The sequence below is a fragment of the Cydia amplana genome, chromosome 21 (assembly GCF_948474715.1).
Source record: "Cydia amplana chromosome 21, ilCydAmpl1.1, whole genome shotgun sequence".
NCBI classification, from domain to species: Eukaryota; Metazoa; Arthropoda; class Insecta; order Lepidoptera; family Tortricidae; genus Cydia; species Cydia amplana.
Genome location: NC_086089.1, coordinates 8,484,522 through 8,504,769, shown reverse-complemented (window position 1 = coordinate 8,504,769; position 20,248 = coordinate 8,484,522). Strand labels below are relative to the sequence as shown.

Below are 20,248 nucleotides of genomic sequence, written 5' to 3'. Positions count from 1 at the left end.
CACTAAAATACGCTATGAGAACTGGTAAATTTGGCGGGAATGGTTTTGACAATTTGACGTTTCGTTTGACAACATCGCAGTAGTGTTGCTACCAAAAGTTGGTTGGTTGAAGTCTAAATCGATAAGATGGGTAATTTGGTTTTTTATTTTATTTATTAAAGTCGAAATTTGTGACGAATTTAATTGTTTTTTTTTATTTGTATTTTTGTTATAGATAAGTCGTTAATTGTTATATTGAGAGTAACAGAAAAACTAGCGACACGAAGGGGAATCAATACCGACGCGCTTGTTTTGACAACAATCAGCTGATAAACTGTCAGTAGTGATCCTAAAAGTAGGGCGTTGCGTCGTATCTTGTTTTATTAATTAACTATTAAAATAAATTAAGTTTATCATTGCCAACATGGGGAATTATTTCACAGTAAACATTGAAGAAAATTATAAAAAGAATCAAGATTTTATTCAGACAATTAATAAAATTAAGGTCAGGTCACGATTATGTTTATTTTGTATAATCCAGGTCAAATGTTCAGTAAGGTATTTTTTGATAGTGACAAATTATGTGGCAATTTTCAGATGGAAAGACAGATTCAGTTGCAATATCAACTGCAAGAGCGACAAATGGCATTGCAAATTGCTAAAAATAGGGATACCTGTCTTTGGATGACAACTTTTTACATTACCGCAGCCTCTGGCTTATTCACAGGGTATGTACATATTTTCAATTTTAACAACGTTGAGTAGACTGTATGCATATAAAATTCATTTAGGTATCTAACTGGAATACGAGATAAATAATAAGTATAAAATTATACTGATTTATAATTAAATTTTTTTGCAGACTCAGGAGGTATATTCGATAATGTAATTCCTTAACATTTTACTAATACTTCTACTGCTCATGTGCATGTTTAATTCTTTGTCTAATATTTAACATTATGGATTTTTTTCTATCAATATTAAAATAGTGATACCTACCTATATCTCTAATTCATAATACATAACATCACTGGTAGGAAAAATATGTTTTACCTCCAGTGATGTCATAGTCATTAATATATACATTTACCTTTCAGTTTTCCAATTACACTCATTTTTTTCCAATTCCTTAATCATATTTACGTCCCAAACAGTTTCAGGAGGACAAAGAGGCCCTACCTTCTGATGCCTCTAATACCCTTAACATTTGTGACCCTTTATTATTGGGACCTTGCCTATGGAAACAAAGTCCATAGGATTAGAAGTAAGTAGCTATTCTTATTGTTTGGTCGTTACTTAGAAGCCTATACCTACCTTATACCTAAGTTACCTTACCTGATTTACTGAACTATCCACTTTATTTATTTGAATCATTATCATTTACAATGACTTAGCAATTAGTATAAATAAGTATAACATTTGCCTTGTTATCTCACAAAGTTATTGGGTAATGGGTTCAGTTTCGATATAAAACATAATTCTTTATGAAATTAAATTTAAGACTGTCACGGCTAATTTAAATAATATTACGTTACGTAACTTACGTATTATTAATATAGTGATCACATTATGTTGATGTAATATCTCTTGCCTACTAATTTAATATAGTTTACGTAGCGGTTGATTTGAAGTTGGACTTTGATAGTGTTTTCTTTGGAATAGTTCTACCAAGTCCTTAAAAATATTAGCTGTTTGGTTTTTATTTGAAGTGTTTGTTTATAAATCCCTGTGAGTCTAAAAATACTAAACATAAACTAATTACATTTTCAAGTACCTACAACCTAAAAATACTTTATTTCTGGGTATGACGGATTATATCATTTATATCGCATGCAATGGGTTAAGAAATATTTTTATATTACTTTGAGAGTAGTCTCCTATGTGGTAGACCTTATTGGAATCCCTGCGATATTTATAAGTTTAAAATTTAGTAATTCGTAATATTAAGTTAAAAATGGAGTTATAACCTGAGAATAGCTTTATTAACACAATTTTTATGTTTTATATCACAGTGGAAGCTGAACACATCATGACCCATGAAGCAGAGTCCCTGGAGTGGCCGTGCGGTCTTCCATCTCCGTCTTCCATCGACATCGGACGCGAGGACGAGGAAGAGAAAAAACGAATCCATCCACCACTTCTGTAAACTGTTCGTCAACAATATCAATGTTCAGGCATGTGCCTTTAGCTTTGTAATTCAAAAAGCGTTTAAAATTAAATCGTTATCCGGGAATTACTTAGGAAAAATTGCGTAATTACTTTCATGAACGAATTAATTTCAAAACTATTCCATTTATAGAAAAGTTCACTGAATGTCGTCTATACTATAGATATATGAACAACTTTAACTAAACGCAAATTTACTAATTTTCCCACTAATATTCGAATTCGACTTTGGATATTTTCCCCTGAAGTAGGTATATAAAATTTCTCAAAAGATCTGAAAGGTTTCTCTAGTAAGAAATATCTTTATCTAATATAATATCTTTAAAACATACCCAATAAAATTGTATCACATTCCTATTTGTAATCTAAACTGAGATTACTCAGAGTAGACCTACAATAATATGTTTGGGATGTCATTAGAAAGCAGGTTACTCATGTTACGATAGCATAATTCCAAAATGGAACATCTCAGCTCATCGTCTTCTATCTAATATACCTACATCTGCATTATATTCCATGTAAATTAATATTTAAACAAGTTTTTAAGGTTATTTAAGACAATGAGATGATGATGAGATTTAAGACAAAGGATTTTAAAAGTAATAGGTCCAGTGATTGGTATTGTGACTTAATATTAGGTACTTATGTTAATGTGGCTTACTTTATCAGAAGGGATACTTAGTTCTCAAAGCAATAAATTAATATGATCGCTTGCACATTGCTAGCCACAAACCTTATTCATTATATAACTAAATTCAAAATAGAAGTGAAAAATAGACGGGTCTTAAATTGCTTTCATATTTCGTGCCAATTCGTGCGTTAGGTAACTACCTATATGAATTGTGGATTTCTTCCTTTTTAGATTATAAATAGAATTCACCTAGTCATTTTAAAACATTGGGATACGAGTTATTATGTTTAGCAGTTTAGTGATATATTTTTTTACACAAAGGTTATATATTTCTTATTGTTATACATTTTTTGCATTTTAGTGTAGCTCAAATTTGGGGGCACAGTGCTCCCGCAATTCGGAATAATAGAACTACGTAATATTAAAGTTAAGTACCTATACAATAACTTAAAACAACTTTATCTACACACATATCACGTAGTTTATGGTGCGTTCAAAAACCGCAAATGACTGCCAGCATTATGTTAGAATTCGACCAAGCTAACTCTGCATGGCATTTGCAATGACAAAGTGTGACAATGTCATCATTACTGTCAAATTTCTAACGTCTCTGAAAATCAAAAGAATTTGCTATTAGAATTTTTGACCTCAATTCTAATATCAGACGAGATGACATTGTATTCGAAATTAATGTCAGTTGCAAACAGTGTGATCAATTCCGCAATGACAGTCGAAACACTCGAAACATACCTAAGGTCCCTGAACACATCATAGCTAGAAAGCTGATAAAAATGTGTGTAGATCATGTGTAGATAAAGCAGTGTATGTAACTGTACATAATTAAGCCATAAGTTGCGCCGATAGAAATTTGGGGTTTAGTTCAAACGATTTATTGTTTATAGTAGGTAATTATACTTAGTACATTTAAGTTTTACAACTTGTTTTGTTAAGTTTTATCAGTTTTGTGTTGGTTTTTGCTTTGTTTATGTAAGTAGTTAAAATTTTTAGAATGTCTGTTATAGTGCAATACAACACAGTTTTAAGATAAAAACGATAGGTATGCTACGAAACTGTTACACATTGTTTATTAACATTAGTAGTAGATATTGACATAAAGTATTCAACGACAAATACCTAATTATAAGTACATATTCTTGTAAGTAAACGTTTACTAATAAATATACATTCACTCATTGTATGTTGTTTATATTTGTTGATAGTATTAAACAATTTCGAGTTTTTTATGGATCTCTTTTAAACTCAAATTTTATAACTGGGCTATAACCGCGAAAATCAAAGTTCGCAAATTGCGGGCATCTTTCTCTGTCACTCTAATTACGCCTTCATAGGAGTATAAGTAAGAGAAAGATCCCTGCAAATTACGCATTTTGGTTTTCGCGGCAGAAGGCTTACCGCGAACCACGTTCGACGTGTTGCCTCTCTGTCGTACTTCTAAATTCGTACGTAAGTGTGACAGGGAGGCAACACGTCGAACGTGGTTCGCGGTAGGCCCTCAGGCCCCCAGTTTTCTATTCCGATCGGAACTTGTATTAACGATAACGATAAATTGTAGGTCATAAAATAATAAATACAGCTTCTTATATTCACAATAATAAATAAATGACACGATCCTAAATATAAAAAGCATTAAAATACTGTAACAGTATTATCAATAGAAGAATCAATAGAAGCAAGACGAAGTTGATGTTTATTGATCGTCCTGGGAAAATGAACAGAACAAACGAGTTGCACGATCTGGAGGTGGTACACAAGTTTGTGTACCTGGGATCGCAAATAACCGACAATGGGGAATGCGGTCAAGAGGTCATTAGAAGAGCACAGATGACCAAAGCTGCGGAGAAAAGACTCGAGAAAATATGGGAGAACAGAAGCATAAACCGCAAAACAAAGATCAGACTAATGCGGACCCTCTTTTTGTACGCGTCAGAAACCTGGACCATCAAAACCGAAACCCGTCGTAGGATAGATGCGTTCGAGATGTGGTGCTGGCGGAGAATGCTCTGGATCTCATGGACTGAACGCCGTACAAATGCATCTATTCTCGACGAACTGAATATAAGAACGAGGCTCTCCACTGTTTGCTCCCAACGTGTACTTGGCTTCTTCGGCCATCTGAGCAGGACAGGGCCAGATAGCTTGGAAAAGCTTATTATGACTGGCCGCATGGCAAGGAAGCGTAGGGATGGACGTATGTCCACACGTTGGGCGGACAGAATAACGTTGGTGACAAACGCCACACTGCAGGCTAGCATCAATGATTTATAACTCAAGATAGGTTATAGGCGTTCCAAAATTGAAGCGCATAACTTGTGACAAATTGGACAAGTTGCCTTTAGACGCGGCTGGACAAGCGAGAAATGTGCACGTGCTAACGAGCTCCCGCACACCGAAAGAGAAAGAGACGACTTTATGTTTAACAACGAGTGTGACTAAGATGGATGGAATGAGAAAATTAATCAAAAATAACAGATTTCTTCGTAGGCACAGAAATAAATATGGAAGTATTTTTTGTGCTCCTTAAGTATAGTGCGTCAAGCAAATCTTGTCAGTAGCAATGTACTGCAAATTAAAGTAGGGTAACACCATGTAACACTCAAAGAGCAGAATTGCGCTAGGAAAAGCAGCAATGTACATCGAACACGACGTGTTTATTTTTCCGCCTTTCATACGTCAGTTCGAGTGAATTATCATAACCTCAAATTTTAGTAATGTTTACCGTCAACGAGTATGATTGTACATTGTAGGCACCTTAGCTTTGCTTGAGGTCATGCATAATCTTGGTATTTAATGGTGACAGCAGAAATTTCTCTTGAAATAGAAACGATTCAGAATTTAAACAATAAGATGATAGCTGTCATTCACGATCCACATTCCACAGATAACACACAGATGACACGCGATTTTGGAATTATTCGAACACAGTGTTGCTAACCCGCGATTTTTCAAATTTGCCGCCTTTTACTACTGACAAGATTTGGTTGATCCAGTATATGAGTATAACCTATCTATGGTTATATAATATCATTGGCTAGCATGCACTGAGCCCAGGACAGAGCGGCCTGGAGAGCACTGGTGAAGAGTGCCCACAATCGTCACGTCCCTCAGCCTTGAGGTTACGACAAGGAAGAAGAACAGTATTATAAAAAGGAAATATAATGTTTTCTCGTATTCAAATACATTACTTATGTGCTTACTAGGGCTTCCAATACCGGGATCCCGGTATTTCGGGATCCCGGGATCCCGTCTTTTTAAACGCATTTTTCAATACCGGTATTTTTAAAGGCAATACCGGGATCCCGGTATTTTAAAAATGAGGGAAATGTGCAGTATAAACCCTTTAAATCCATTATATTCGGCTGTATCAAAAAGCTTACTAAACGTCAGACGCATCTAGAGTTAGACCAAGAAAAGTCTGCAACGATTTTGATAGCACGCGCAGTGCAAGTGTTATATTAAACGTCAAACTTCTATGAAATTATGACGTACAAATGACACTTGCACTGCGTACTGCGTATGCTATCAAGATCGTTGCAGACTTTACTTGGTCTAACTCTAACTGGTCTCTAGTCCGCATTTTATTATTAAAACAAGATCGTTGCCTAATGCGTCAGATAAATATTTGGTGGTTGGTGGTGGATGAATCCTGAAGTTATGTGAGTGATGAATATGATGATAGTGACATTAACATTAACATAATTAGTTCTTATAATTTTATCAAAAAATAAAACGAAAGAGCAAGGATAACTGTAATAATCGCAAACCAATTTTGACGGAAATATGAAAAAAAGTTGTCTGGTTGGTTAAGTTGGACTACAAATGTGACTGGTGAGGTGAAGTCAACAAATTGGATAAAATTATCGCCAACCTGGAGTGTGAAATAAAATTATTGCAGATGGCGGCATTGATTGTTTGTTGTTGTAATAGCTTTTAGGACATATCTGGTATTCCAGTAAGCCTTTCTAATAAAACTATATATTTTTAAGCGATTCATATCCAATACCGGGATCCCGGGATCCCGGTATTGATGAAGACAGTTTCGGTATTAATACCGGTATTGTGAGAAGTCCGGTATTTGGAAGCCCTAGTGCTTACTTAAAACGCTAAATTTCTAGGCGAGGATGAACAATATTTCGCAATATTGCTAGAGCTGATTGCCAAGAAAACTTATAGCATGAAGGTCACCGTCCAAATATACGACCTTTCGTGTCCTAATTCCAAACCATTCCAAACAAATAATTTTACTCTTGTCATGAAACGTCAATTAATCATGATACAATCGACTTCGATTGTGGGAAAATATCGATTACACATAACTTACCTCATTACTAGCGTTAGTTGACAACTGGTTACCATGGTAACACACAGTTGTTTGGGCGCTGTAAACAAATGAAACTCTGCTGCCAGAATTTCAAACCAAAAATTCACTATTGTTTACGTATCTAGGAAAAACCAAGTTTTATTGTGAAAGTGTAAGATAAGATGCGTAAAGTAAATTAGGAAGCTTTATCTTGTGAGTATTCTGAATCGTTATCCGTTAAATATTCGAATTTCAAATGTAGATCGGCGAAAATTTTATCGATCCTTTCCGGTTGCTTAGTGTATTGTGATCAATAAATATAAATTGATGGTCCTCGTGCTTTCCATATGCAAATTAGGATATCGTCAAACCAATTTGAATATTTTATGCCTATCTTGCACATTCGCCAAATCGTAATCCAGACGTTCACATTCCATTTCGATTATAGATCAGAGTCTCGCAGTACAAACGGAGCAAAATTTACAAACTTTACAAATTAAATCTCAATGAACCAAACGCAAATTAAAAAAGATGATAAGAAAAAGGATGGCACTATACAAAAACTGGTACAAAAGAAGAGTCCAGATAAAAATATGTCTGAAATAGACGAGCATATACTAAAGAGGTTTGAAATAAAAAAGAGACTTGGCAAAGGCGCGTATGGTATAGTATGGAAAGCCATAGATAAAAAAAGTAAGGATGTGGTGGCAATCAAGAAGATTTTCGATGCCTTTCGTAACCAGACGGATGCTCAAAGGACTTTCAGAGAAATTATATTTTTGCAATCATTCAGGAATCATCCCAATATTGTGAAGCTACATAGTATACACAGGTTAGTGTTAATTTTAAGACTAGCGACCCGCCCCGGCTTCGCACAGTTTAACAAATTATACATAAACCTTCCTCTTGAATCACTCTATCTATTAAAAAACCGCATCAAAATCCGTTGCGTACTTTTAAAGATCTAAGCATACGTAGGTTGCCCTGAAAGTTTCGGGAATTGCATACTTAGGAACGTATATTTGACATGTGTTATACCTCTTTGTTACAAGCATAGTCTCATTATTCGAAAACACTGGCCACTTAGAAAAAAAAAACAATGTTCTATTTTCAATTGTTTTTTAAAGTCGTTGAGTCGCTGGTGAAAATGGAGCTGTCCCGCGAAAGTTTTAGAGCAATGATTTATTATGACTTTAAAAGTGGATTAACACAACAACAATGTGGAGACCGATTGACTATTGCTTTTAGTAGTGAAGCACCTTCGAAGACGACAATATACAGGTGGTATTCGGAATTTCAACGTGGCCGTGTGTCTCTTGCGGATGACGTACGTGAGGGTCGACCGAAAACTGCCGTTACCGATCAAAACATCGATGTTGTTCGCCAACTGATAAAAGAAGATAGGCATGTTACATATCGGGAAATTCAGGAGACTTTAGGCATTGGAATGAGTCAGGTACAAGTTATTTTACAGCAAGAGTTGGGCGTGCGGAAGTTGTTTTCCCGGTGGATTCCTCACTTGTTATCTGACGAGCAGAAAACGGTCCGTGTCAATTGGTGCCACAAAACCCTAAAAAGATTTAATGGAGGAAGCTCAACTGCCGTTTTTAGTATTGTGTCAGGTGACGAGTCATGGATTTACGCATATGAGCCTGAATCCAAAAACCAATCTCGAGTATGGGTTTACGAAGACGAGCCGAAGCCAACAAAAGTTGTTCGTTCTCGCAGCACGATCAAAAAAATGGTAGCCACGTTTGTCTCCAAATCGGGTCACGTGGCGACTATTGCTCTTGAAGATCGAAGAACTGTCAATGCCGATTGGTATATAGGCGTTTGTTTACCGATTGTTTTTGCTGAACTGCGAAAAAATAACCCTAACCGCCGTATTATACTACACCATGATAATGCCAGCCCTCATACTGCTCAGAAAACAAACGACTATCTGAAGGGCGAAAAAGTCGAATTACTGGACCATCCTCCGTACAGCCCCGACCTAAGTCCCAACGATTTTTTTACTTTCCCGAAAATAAAGAATCGGTTGCGTGGTCAGCGTTTTCAGACCGCGGAAGAAGCAGTCCACGCTTATAAAATGGCCATTTCGTCAACCCCCAGTTCAGAGTTCAATAACTGTTTTGAAAACTGGTTTCAGAGAATGAAAAAGTGCATTAAACACAAAGGAGAATACTTTGAAAAACAATAAAAGTACTTTTATTTCATTTAAACGCGTATTTTTTCCAATTCCCGAAACTTTCAGGGCAACCTACGTACATAAGGACAGACAGCGGGAAGCGACTTTGTTTTATACAATGTAGTAATAGTAGGTACACGAACGCCGAGGAATTGCAGGCATTCTCCACAATGATCGGTACCACAGCGCGGTACATTCCCTCCCATAGCTCGAGCGTGCATAAACTATAGGGGGCAGCACAGGAACCGTCAGATTTTTGGCGCGAGGGGTAAATATGAAGGTAATACTTCCGATGTAGCCCACAAGATGGCAGAACCTAATATGCACAAGAAAACGTACGAGAAGTGTAGATGGTAGCACTTGCTTTGGCAATTTACATGTTTATGTGTCCGATTCAGGCCACAAGATGGCAAAACTCTCCAACGCGCACGGTACCGGATTCGTTTGACGTGATTGAGGCTGAGGGTATACGTAGATTCCTATGTTGTCATATCTAAGCTACTCTATGAATCGTGTCTTAACTATGCGAGCTGCCTCTGCGAGGATGCGTTATGCGTTATCTCGCGCGGCAAATGCTTAGTTTACTGAATGTTGTAGGTAGGTCGTGTTGTGTGTCAAATTTATGTTTTTTTTAATGGAGTATTTTATGCCCTGGATGCCAGCCCTTTAAGCCAAATCCCATAGAAAAAGGGGCAAGCTATGATGGCATCTATGCAAACCTTTGACAGTCGCCAACCCCATTAAAGATCATAATTTTTTGGGAAACAGTATTTTCCCGAGTCAATTCTCTAAGTTGTAAGAACATTTGTGACGTTCTCTATGAAAGGACCTTATTGTCGACGGCGCTTACGCCATTATTAACGATGCTCCGATATAAATATAATGCCGCGCGACGCTGTGCGGCGGCGCCATCGACAATAAGGTCCCTTTTCATAGATAATGCCCCATTTCCAGAGCCCTAAACAACCGCGACATCTACCTCGGCTTCGAATACATGGAAACGGACCTCCACAACGTGATCAAACGAGGCAACATACTCAAGGACATACACAAGCGGTACATTATGTACCAGATGTTGAAAGCCACCAAGTACATACACTCAGGGAACGTTATACACAGGGACCAGAAACCCAGCAACGTGCTTATTGACAGCGCTTGTAGGTGAGTCAAGTCATATACCAGTCTAAAACAGTCAGTTATTTACGATACAAGTGCGGAAAAGAGGAAATTCGTAACGAGTGGCGATAAATTAAAACACGACCGAATGGAGTGTTTTAAATCGACACGAGTTGCGAATTTGTATTCGCACGTGTCTCGTACAACGTTTTACAGTACATATGGCACTTTAAACTTTCGACATACGCAAGGAAAGTGCTATTTCCCGCACTAGTTCAGGAAAGTAGCACCATATGTACTGTAAAGTTAATTTGAAAATAGAGGCGGATTGTCAAAGTAAATTATGTAGCCACAGTAAATTCACTGCCATCTTTTGACAAAAGATTAAAACTGTTAGAACGCCATTTGACTTTTGAGCCGTATTCTTTCAATGATATGCAATGATATAGAATAAAGAACAGCCCTAGTAGCACGGTCGCAGTTTTATCATTTATCACCATGCCTGTCACGTTCTAACAAGTATGTAAGTGCGAAAGTGACGGGCTTAGTGATAGTGGATAAAAATGGAACCGTGCTGAGCCCGGATACCCAATCAGCCGCAAAAAATTGCCCCACAAAAGTAACGTTAAAACAGATCACGCGTTACTTTTTCGTTTAGTCTTGTTTGAAACGTTCAAATGTGAAGTTGTCAACAATTACGAAATGTGCCGTTGAAATATGTAAAAATAACAATGATAAAACAAGGAAAAAGGATGGAATGTATTTCTTTCGGTTAGTTCTTGGGATAGCATTACATAATTTATGTAATCTGGTGGTAATCTTATGGTTTTGAATAAATTAATTTGTTAGTACCAAAGAAGGGATGTCAAGGAACAAAAATCTAATGAGTCGATGTGAGGTCAATATTTTTTTATATTTTTATATGGAATTCGTAAGGAATAATATTATGTTTAAATTCAAGATTTCCAAGAAAACATGCGACGTGCAAAGTGGACTGCTATTTAATTATAGCAAGAGATAGGGGTGATGCAGTTTTAAACAAGGCAAAACGGCACTTGTGTGTGTTCGGCCCATTTCCCTGTTTCCGACATATCCACCAATAAGGGCTTGTATCGACTAACTGTAAATGCTAAACCTGTCTGAACACAGTGACAACCACAGGATGTTATAAAGTATGGACTTTATAAAAAAAATCCAATCAGTACCTAAATGTCCCCGTGCACCCGTGCCATGAGTAAATGTAGACCTAAAATACACAGTTATTAAAGTGTACCAAAGTGACTCCATTCGTTCATTATTCTCGTTTGACTTGTTTGACGTAAACACGTTACGTTTAGTGCCATCGGACAATTTTTTTTAACAGTGTTGGTTGTTTGCAAATTTGACACTTAATGCTTACGACATTAAGCTCTTTTCTGTACGAAACATTTATCTTGACTCAAAATTTACGTAAGCGTTTTTATCATCAATGCAAATGGTGCGAAATGTCATTCTGCTCCACATTTGTTGACGTTTTTGTTCTGCTTTGTGTGTCTATTTCTTTTATATTAAGTCAGTGATGATATGTGTTAATTTAATTTTTTAACAAGCAGAAACGTCTGCGACCGATGCTATTAAGCTTAGAATAAATTTAAAAGTGGAAAAATTACTGTCTTGGGTGTCTTGGGTCAAGTCTCACCCAAGACAGTAATTTTTCCACTAATAAATTTATTCTAAGTTTATGTGTTAATTTGCTCAATATTGAAATTAACGCCATCTACCCGAGAGTAGGCCAAAAGTGTGTTCTTCTTTTCGAGCGATGGCGCCATAACCTTTGGCCTACTGTCGGGTAGATGGCGTTAATTTCAATATTTAACAAATTAACACATATCAGTGACGTACGCGTCCTCTGGTACGGCTTTAATTACAGTTTTTTTTTTCAGAGTTAAACTAGCAGACTTCGGGCTGGCCCGCTCAGTATCGAGCCTGTACTCTGGTGGCGAGAGCGCAGACCCCTGTCTGACAGACTACGTAGCCACTCGCTGGTACAGGGCCCCCGAAATACTTATAGCTAGCCGGAAGTAAGTCTTCTTATAGTTGGGGAGCCGACGATGCTATAGTCTGTCAAGCCGGATATGTCAGTAGACTCAGTAGCAATGTAAAGCAAACTAAAGTATGGTATCCCTAGGAAACGAACAAAAAGCAGCAATGTACATCGAACATCGATGAAATGCAAACAAAACAGGTTCCACAGATAAGATATAAATGACACGCGATTTTCGAATAATTCAAACGTAGTGTTGCCAACCCGTGATTTTTCAAATCTGCCGCCTTTTTCTACTGACAAGATTTGCTTGAACGAGTATAAATGTGTACTTATTCGAGCGTCGTACAGACCTATTGGAATCGAAATATTAGATGATAAGAACAAAAAAAAGTTATATACCTAAAGCTTTTTTTCCAGCGAGCGAGAGAATTTTTTTTTTAAATTTCGGGAGGTTGGTGGAGGGTTAAAAAATCGTTAAGCAGTTTGTGGGTTTGGTCGTTTTTGTCCACGTTAATCCTTTTTTTAATTTTTTACATTGTAACCGTCAGATTAAGGAAATGCGTGCAAATAATTAACAGATTTAGTAATAGCACAATTATAGCGTTAATTTGGACTAATATGACCAAATCCACAACCTGCTTAACAATTTGTTGAACCCCCCACCAACCCCTAGCAACCCCCCACCAACCCCCCACCAACCCCCCACCAACCAAGGGCTCAACATAGATGGCTAAAAGGTAGACTACACGGAGTAGCAAGATATCACTCATATCTTAATCTGACGCGCTCGAGTAAACACAAAAATCCCCTCTTGGGCTCCCCTACTATATTAACCTTAGAATAAAATTAAAAGTCAAATAACAAAACATAAATACATTTAACATTACTGTCTTGGGTGAGACTTGAACTCGCGGACTCTGGATAGATACTTTTTCACCACACCAGCTCGGAAAGGCTTACATGCGAGGCAAAGTAATCAAATGCAAATTTTGAGTTATTTCTTATGTTTGCTGGTAGAATTGACTTTTAAATGATGATTTTGGATGATAAATATTTAATAACATTCATTTGGATTTGATATTTTACATTTAATATTTGCTTCGGGTTGGTGTGGTGAAAAATTTTGTGTTTCACTCGGGGCCAAATTTTGTTTAACCCTCGTGGTTTGAAACCCTCGCAACGCTCAAGACTCCATTTTTCGAACCACTCGCTATGCTCGTGCTTCAATTTTGGAATCTTTCGCTTGCTCGCGTATCAATATTAGCACGAGCGGTTAAACAACAACTTTGCCCCCGAGTGAAACAAATAACTATGAATGTATGTTGGCGTGTGAGAGACATTAAGGCCCACTTGCACCATCGCACTAACCCGGGGTTAAGCGGTTAAACCGTTAACCAAGTGTCAATTTGTACTGCTAACTATGGTAACTCCAGGTTTATCCGGTTAATAAGTGTACATTTTTTATGATATTCGTGTAAACAGTTACACAAAAGGCATCGACATGTGGTCTCTCGGCTGTATCCTGGGGGAGATGCTGACGGGCCACCCGCTGTTCCCGGGCACGTCCACCGTCAACCAAGTGGAGCGTATCATGGCGGCCCTGCCGCGGCCTTCACTAGACGGTAACTTGGTTACATCAGTTACACGCACAGTTGGTTACAGTTTATACAATAAATATTTCTGATTTCTGATTCCAGGGCGCCTAGCCAAGATACCAAACATTCGCGCCGTAGCGAACGATACGGTCATCCCTCTTCCATATTAGTGCGACAGAGACATTAGCGTTTCGTTTGCTACGGGGCGTAAACGATTGGCATCTTGGCTTTGGACATAGAGAAATAAGTAAGACAAGAGTGCTCACTCCATACATCAGTTCAGACTATTAATTTCAGTGTCTACATCTAGCATCGAGTAGCGGAACTATCAGTACTGCTACTTGACAATAGATGTAGCACCGACCGGAAAGTCTTATCTCAACAGCATAAGACTTTCCGGTCGGTGCTACATCTATTGTCAAGTAGCAGTACTGATAGTTCCGCTACTCGATGCTAGATGCTAATAGTCTTTTTGTTACTAAAACTGATGTATGGAGTGAGCACTCTATGTATTTTTTTTCTCTATGGCCAAGATAACAATCATTTGCACGACCGATACGGTCATCTCTTTATCACTCTTCCATATTAGTGCGACAGACACATTAGCGTTTCGTTCGCTACGGGGCGTAAACGATTGGCATCTTGGCTTTGGATTAGGCACCCAGAACTCTATTCTTAGTACAAAATAAGTTTATGGCAAAAATTTCGTTTTTGGTACAAGCTTTTATCGTACTTTTCTTACGACAGACAACTAATACTCATCGAGATAATTCTAAAAACACAACTCTGTTGCGTTGTTTCATCACAGAGTTCCTATGGCCACCTCCTGTCTCCATCATCAGATCAGCTCGATGGTACCATAATATTGCATTGTCATCCGACTTACATGTGTATGCAAAGTTTCGGTTCAATCGGAAACCGGAAAGTGGATCAAATTTAACTTGCAAGATTCCATTACATAAGTTAGTTAAGTACATACAGGTCGACCTAATAAAAGCGTGTTAATTAAATATGTCCATCAGTAAAAACATAGATAAAAACCGGCCAAGTGCGAGTCTGACTCGCGTTCCAAGGGTTCCGTACAATAAGTACGCTTGACTGCACATTTCTAATAGGTTTTCCTGACATTTTTTGTATTCATAACTATTTTGTGTATTTTTTTCAAAATTTTAGACCCAGTAAGGTCAAATTCGTATTAAAAATTAAAGATACGGATTGATACGGTTTTAACACCCCCAGGCACTGACTTTTGACAACCGACTTGGTCTCACATTACATCTCAAAACTTTTTTGTAGTAGAAGAATCGCGTTGAGAGACTTGCATCTTTTTAACACGCTTTTTATTAGGTCGACCTATATATGTTACTAACTATGTAATGGAATCTTGCAAGTCATAGAGAAAAAAATACATAGAGTGCTCACTCCATACATCAGTTTTAGTAACAAAAAGACTACTAATAGTCTAGTCTACGTAGTAGATGCTAACATCTAGCATCGAGTAGCGGAACTATCAGTGCTGCTACTTGACAATAGATGTAGCACCGACCGGAAAGTCTTATGCTGTTGAGATAAGACTTTCCGGTCGGTGCTACATCTATTGTCAAGTAGCAGTACTGATAGTTCCGCTACTCGATGCTAGATGTAGACACTGAAATTAATAGTCTGAACTGATGTATGGAGTGAGCACTCTTGTCTTACTTATTTCTCTATGTTGCAAGTTAAACTTGATCCACTTCCCGGTTTCCGATTGAGCTGAAACTTTGCATACACATGTAAGTCGGGTGACAATGCAATATTATGGTACCATCGAGCTGATCTGATGATGGAGACATTGGAGACCGGAGGTGGCCACAGGAACTCTGTGATGAAACGACGCAACCTAATTGTGTTAGGGGTTTTTAGAATTGTCTCGATGAGTATTAGTTGTCTGTAGTAAGAAAAGTACAGTCAGCGATAAAAGCTTGTACCAAAAAGGAAATTTTTGCCAAAAACTTATTACATGTAATGTTTTTGATGGGATTACATAGTTTACAGTTAATACTGTTGTTTCTTTTGACCAATTGATTGACTGACTACCCAGACATCGCTTCTATATGCAACGGATACGGCTCCGCCCTCATCCGCGAGCAGGCCTCCAGCACGAGCGGGCCCACGCTCACCAACCTGCTCTCCTGCGCGCCCAAAGACGCGGCCGACATGGTGCAGAGGCTCTTGCTCTTCAATCCGACCAAGAGACTGAGCGCGGAGAGGGCTTTGGACCATGAATATGTTGCCAAGTGAGTGCGACTTCTAATAATTTACTACTTTCCTACTAGTCAAGACAAGAGTGCTTACTCCATACATCAGTTTTGGTACCAAGCATCAACCGGAAAGTCTTATGTTGTTGAGCATAAGACTTTTCGGTCGGTGCTACATCTATTGTCAAGTAGCAGTACTGATAGTTCCGCTACTCGATGCTAGATGTAGACACTGAAATTAATAGTCTTTTTGGTACACTAACTGATGTATGGAGTGAGCAATCTATGTATTTTTAGGGTTCTGTACCCAAAGGGTAAAAAACGGGACCCTATTACTAAGACTTCGCTCTCCGTCCGTCTGTCACCAGGCTGTATCTCATGAACCGCGATAGCTAGACCGTTGAAATTTTCACAAATGATATATCTCTGTTGCCGCTATAACAACAAATACTAAAAATAAAATAAAATCAATATTTAAGGGGGGCTCCCATACAACAAACACGATTTTTTTGCTCTATTTTTTGTTGATGGTGCGGAACCCTCCGTGCGCTAGTCCGACTCGCACTTGGCCGGTTTTTTTTTAGAACTGTTAAAACGATTTTCTAATATGGAATTTATATGAAAACGTGTGTAGTGATTTCACGGTCAACTCACCTACTTTTTATATTTCAATCCAATTTATTAAATAGAAATTGTGTTTAAAAATAACTCTTATCTATGTTTTTTTAATAATTATCTGGTGCTTTATTTCATGCATAGTGTGAAATAATTTATTTTAAATACAGTCAAATACCCTGTTATAGGCATCAGTTTAGTTATTTAGTTACATCCGCTACAGGCTACAGTTAACGCACGCTCCCCAATTATTTATAACTCAAGATAGGTTATAGGCGTTCCAAAATTGAAGCGCTTAACTTGTGACAAATTGGACAAGTTGCCTTTAGTCGCGGCTGGACAAGCGAGAAATGTGCACGTGCTGACGAGCTCCCGCACACCGAAAGAGAAAGAGACGACCTAATGTTTAACAACGAGTGTGACAAAGATGGATAGAATGAGAAAATTAATCAAAAATAACAGATTTCTTCGTAGGCACAGACATAAATATGGAAGTATTTTTTGTACTCCTCAAGTATGAGTATAACCTATCTATGGTTATACCTACAGTGTGTAAATCCAATACGGGCGAATATTTAAACGGTGGTTAGCATAGGACCTAAAAAGTATATTAAGATAGATTTTACTTAGAAATGCATTGAAAATTTTAACCATACAAAATAATTCGGCCCGCAATGTAATACACCACACACGTTACGGGATACGAGCTTTTTAAAGTAACTGTCAACGCTTGTTGGCAGTTACTATGAAAAGCTCGTATCTCGTAATGTCATTATCATCTTCTGTTTCTTAATGTTTACAGTACATTGCTGCTCGGTACATGTGGAAAAAATTAATCACGGGGTCATAATTAAGTGTAACTTAAAAAAACATCTTAATTAATGATAAGACGGGTAAATTCTATATCTGGTTTAATTTATTGCCCGTATTTGACTTACACACTGTATAATATCCATAGACTAGGAATCCTCTAGACTGAGTTTAGAGCAATTATTTCATGAAACCGATGCTGCCAAAAATACGGGGGTGCGGGGGACGAGGTGAGCGAGTCCCGTGCCGTGATTGGTCCGTTCAAAGACACGGACCAATCACGGCACGGGATTGACTCGAAGATGGAGTAAAACTACCGTATGAGTGGCAGAGGGGGTAGCGTTACTATGCTCAGTCTAGAGGATGTCTTGTCTGTGATAATATCATTGACGCTCCCTATACATTCACCAAAAGTGTTCAGAACGTTCTATTCTTTCAGATTTCATCGCGAACGGGACGAACCCACATTACCCTCGGATGTGCTCCTTCCTCTGCGGGATGATAAGCAGCTGTCCGTGGACGATTACAGGAACAAGCTGTACAGCATCATGGCTAGGGGCAACGGGCACGCCGGTGCCAAGAAACACTCAAGGTAGCTCTGAAATATTTTAAAATCCGCGTCTTTAAGGTTGACTGGAAGATATCCCTTATATATAAGTTCCCCGGGATAAGTTCGACTTTGTACATTGTATACTTTCTTTTAATTGTATCTTAACCTGTCTTATGTACAATAAAGTGTTTACATACATACATACTTCCGCGTAAAGGGATTTTTATTTCCATTCCGTTACCATTTTTCATAGACTTTGTATGGCGGTAACGGAATGGAAAGATCGAAAAATGTATGGAAATTTTGGGACACATTTTTCTCGTATTAGGATCAAAAGACCTCGTGATTCTGAGTAGAAATAACATAAATAATCCCAAATTTGAAAAAAAAAGTGTAGGAGACGACTTTAAATAAAATAGCCCATAAGTCACTAATTGCATTTTAAGTATGTATCTAAATATCTGGGAGACCGAGCTTTGCTCGGAAAACATATAAAAACTAAAAAATGCGCATTTTCCCAGAGATAAAACCTAGCTAGATCGATTTTTCACCCCCGAAAACCCCCATATAGCAAATTTCATCGAAATCGTTACAGCCGTTCCCGAGATCCCCGAAATATATATACATATAAATAAATAACTATACAAGAATTGCTCGTTTAAAGGTATTAGATATCTATTAGACAAACTTTACAATCATAAACTTAGAATAGGCAATAGTCATACCGGAAGAATGACCCAAACTAATACTTTCCCCTGCCACAAAATCCACAGAAATGCTGGAATTTTACCACTTAAAGTACTTATATTATATTTTTTCAGCAGCAAACCTCATACGCTATCCTCCAACGCAACGAAACCAAGCAAAAGCTGCCACGACACCTCCGAACTCTCCAAATCTTACCCCATCACCAAACCCCCCCTCAAACACAGCATATCCGCAGACCAGACCAGACCGAAACCCAAGGAGCGGCCTCTCAAAGAGCACCGCTCCGACCAGGCTATACGACCTTTACGGGCCACCAAGTTATTCGACACTCAAAATAACTGGATGGATTCAACCAACTGCCATGGAGATTATTTCCAACCAGTGACTCGACTAAGTCCTTCAGAAACCGGGTATTTGAGTGGTGGTAAAAAACCCTCGGTTCACAGGAGGAATTCTACGTCTTTTTCAACGGTCACTATAGGTGGTGATTACGGGTATGGTAAGACGGTGAATCAACGGCACGGGGTCATAACCGCTAGCGCGCTGATGGATTTACGTACTAGCATACGGTAAGTGATTCTTTCGATGAGTTTATCTTTTTCTGATATTTGGGTGAATCAACTTTTTCTTGTTGCTCGTTGCCATGGTTACGTTCTCCTGGGTCACTCTCTAAAACCTGATTTTTAGGCATTTAAATTCTCCAAACACGCTTTTTCCATTGAGGGTCGTCTACCAAGCGTGTCAGAAGAAAGTGGTGTACAATGTCTTCTAACAAACTATGCTACTATTGTCTCTTGGGTGATCGGACAGAATAACAACAAGAAATAGTTGATCCACACATTTACATGATTGTGTAAATGTAACATTTTGTGTAAGTAGGAGAATTTTGAAATCTTGTTTTGATATTTAATGATGTCAAGTGTGACATCAACTTTGTAGGTAATAAAAATCTTTCAGACATGTCGTTGAAATTGAAGTGAACGTTATTTTACAGTACATATGGGGCTACTTTTCCGCACTAGTGCGTAAAATAGCACTTTTCGTGCGTATGTCGAAACTTTAAAGTGCCATATGTACTGTAAAACGTTGTTCGATACACGTGCGAATAGGTAATTCGCAACACGTGTCGACTTGTATCGAAAATAACTATTGCTTATCTTTTGATTATTGTATGATTTTATAGATAAATGGGGCATTATCTATGAAAAGGGACCTTAGTGTCGATGGCGCTTACGCCGCGCAGCGTCGCGCGGCATTGTAGTTATATCGGAGCATCGTTAATAATGGCGTAACCGGTATCGACAATAAG

The 20,248-nt window shown here is 38.0% G+C and overlaps 2 protein-coding genes across 3 annotated transcripts; both read left to right on the top strand.

The window, feature by feature from the left end:
- Positions 1 to 318: 318 nt before the first annotated feature.
- Positions 319 to 2,227, top strand: LOC134657904 (plasminogen receptor (KT)). Its single transcript, XM_063513482.1, has 4 exons — positions 319 to 484; positions 577 to 707; positions 1,134 to 1,243; positions 1,992 to 2,227. The coding sequence occupies exons 1-4, from the start codon at positions 404 to 406 to the stop codon at positions 2,123 to 2,125; spliced, it is 456 nt and encodes a 151-aa protein (XP_063369552.1). The 5' UTR covers positions 319 to 403; the 3' UTR covers positions 2,126 to 2,227.
- Positions 2,228 to 7,068: 4,841 nt separating this feature from the next.
- Positions 7,069 to 19,512, top strand: LOC134658259 (extracellular signal-regulated kinase 2). Of its 2 annotated transcripts, XM_063513873.1 has the most exons (8): positions 7,070 to 7,307; positions 7,543 to 7,926; positions 10,237 to 10,443; positions 12,321 to 12,458; positions 13,907 to 14,046; positions 16,100 to 16,295; positions 18,121 to 18,273; positions 19,053 to 19,512. In XM_063513873.1, the coding sequence occupies exons 2-8, from the start codon at positions 7,601 to 7,603 to the stop codon at positions 19,510 to 19,512; spliced, it is 1,620 nt and encodes a 539-aa protein (XP_063369943.1). In that variant the 5' UTR covers positions 7,070 to 7,307; positions 7,543 to 7,600. The 2 variants fall into 2 exon arrangements, with proteins under 2 accessions (XP_063369944.1, XP_063369943.1); XM_063513874.1 differs by lacking the exon at positions 12,321 to 12,458 and having other exon boundaries at positions 7,069 to 7,307.
- Positions 19,513 to 20,248: the final 736 nt, after the last annotated feature.

Coding starts and splice junctions, on each gene's coding strand:
- LOC134657904 (XM_063513482.1), top strand. CDS start 404: ATGGGGAATTATTTCACAGTAAACATTGAAGAAAATTATAAAAAGAAT. Junction 485..576: donor AGACAATTAATAAAATTAAG/GTCAGGTCACGA, acceptor GGCAATTTTCAG/ATGGAAAGACAGATTCAGTT. Junction 708..1,133: donor GCCTCTGGCTTATTCACAGG/GTATGTACATAT, acceptor CGTCCCAAACAG/TTTCAGGAGGACAAAGAGGC.
- LOC134658259 (XM_063513873.1), top strand. CDS start 7,601: ATGAACCAAACGCAAATTAAAAAAGATGATAAGAAAAAGGATGGCACT. Junction 14,047..16,099: donor GCCGCGGCCTTCACTAGACG/GTAACTTGGTTA, acceptor CTGACTACCCAG/ACATCGCTTCTATATGCAAC. Junction 16,296..18,120: donor GACCATGAATATGTTGCCAA/GTGAGTGCGACT, acceptor CTATTCTTTCAG/ATTTCATCGCGAACGGGACG.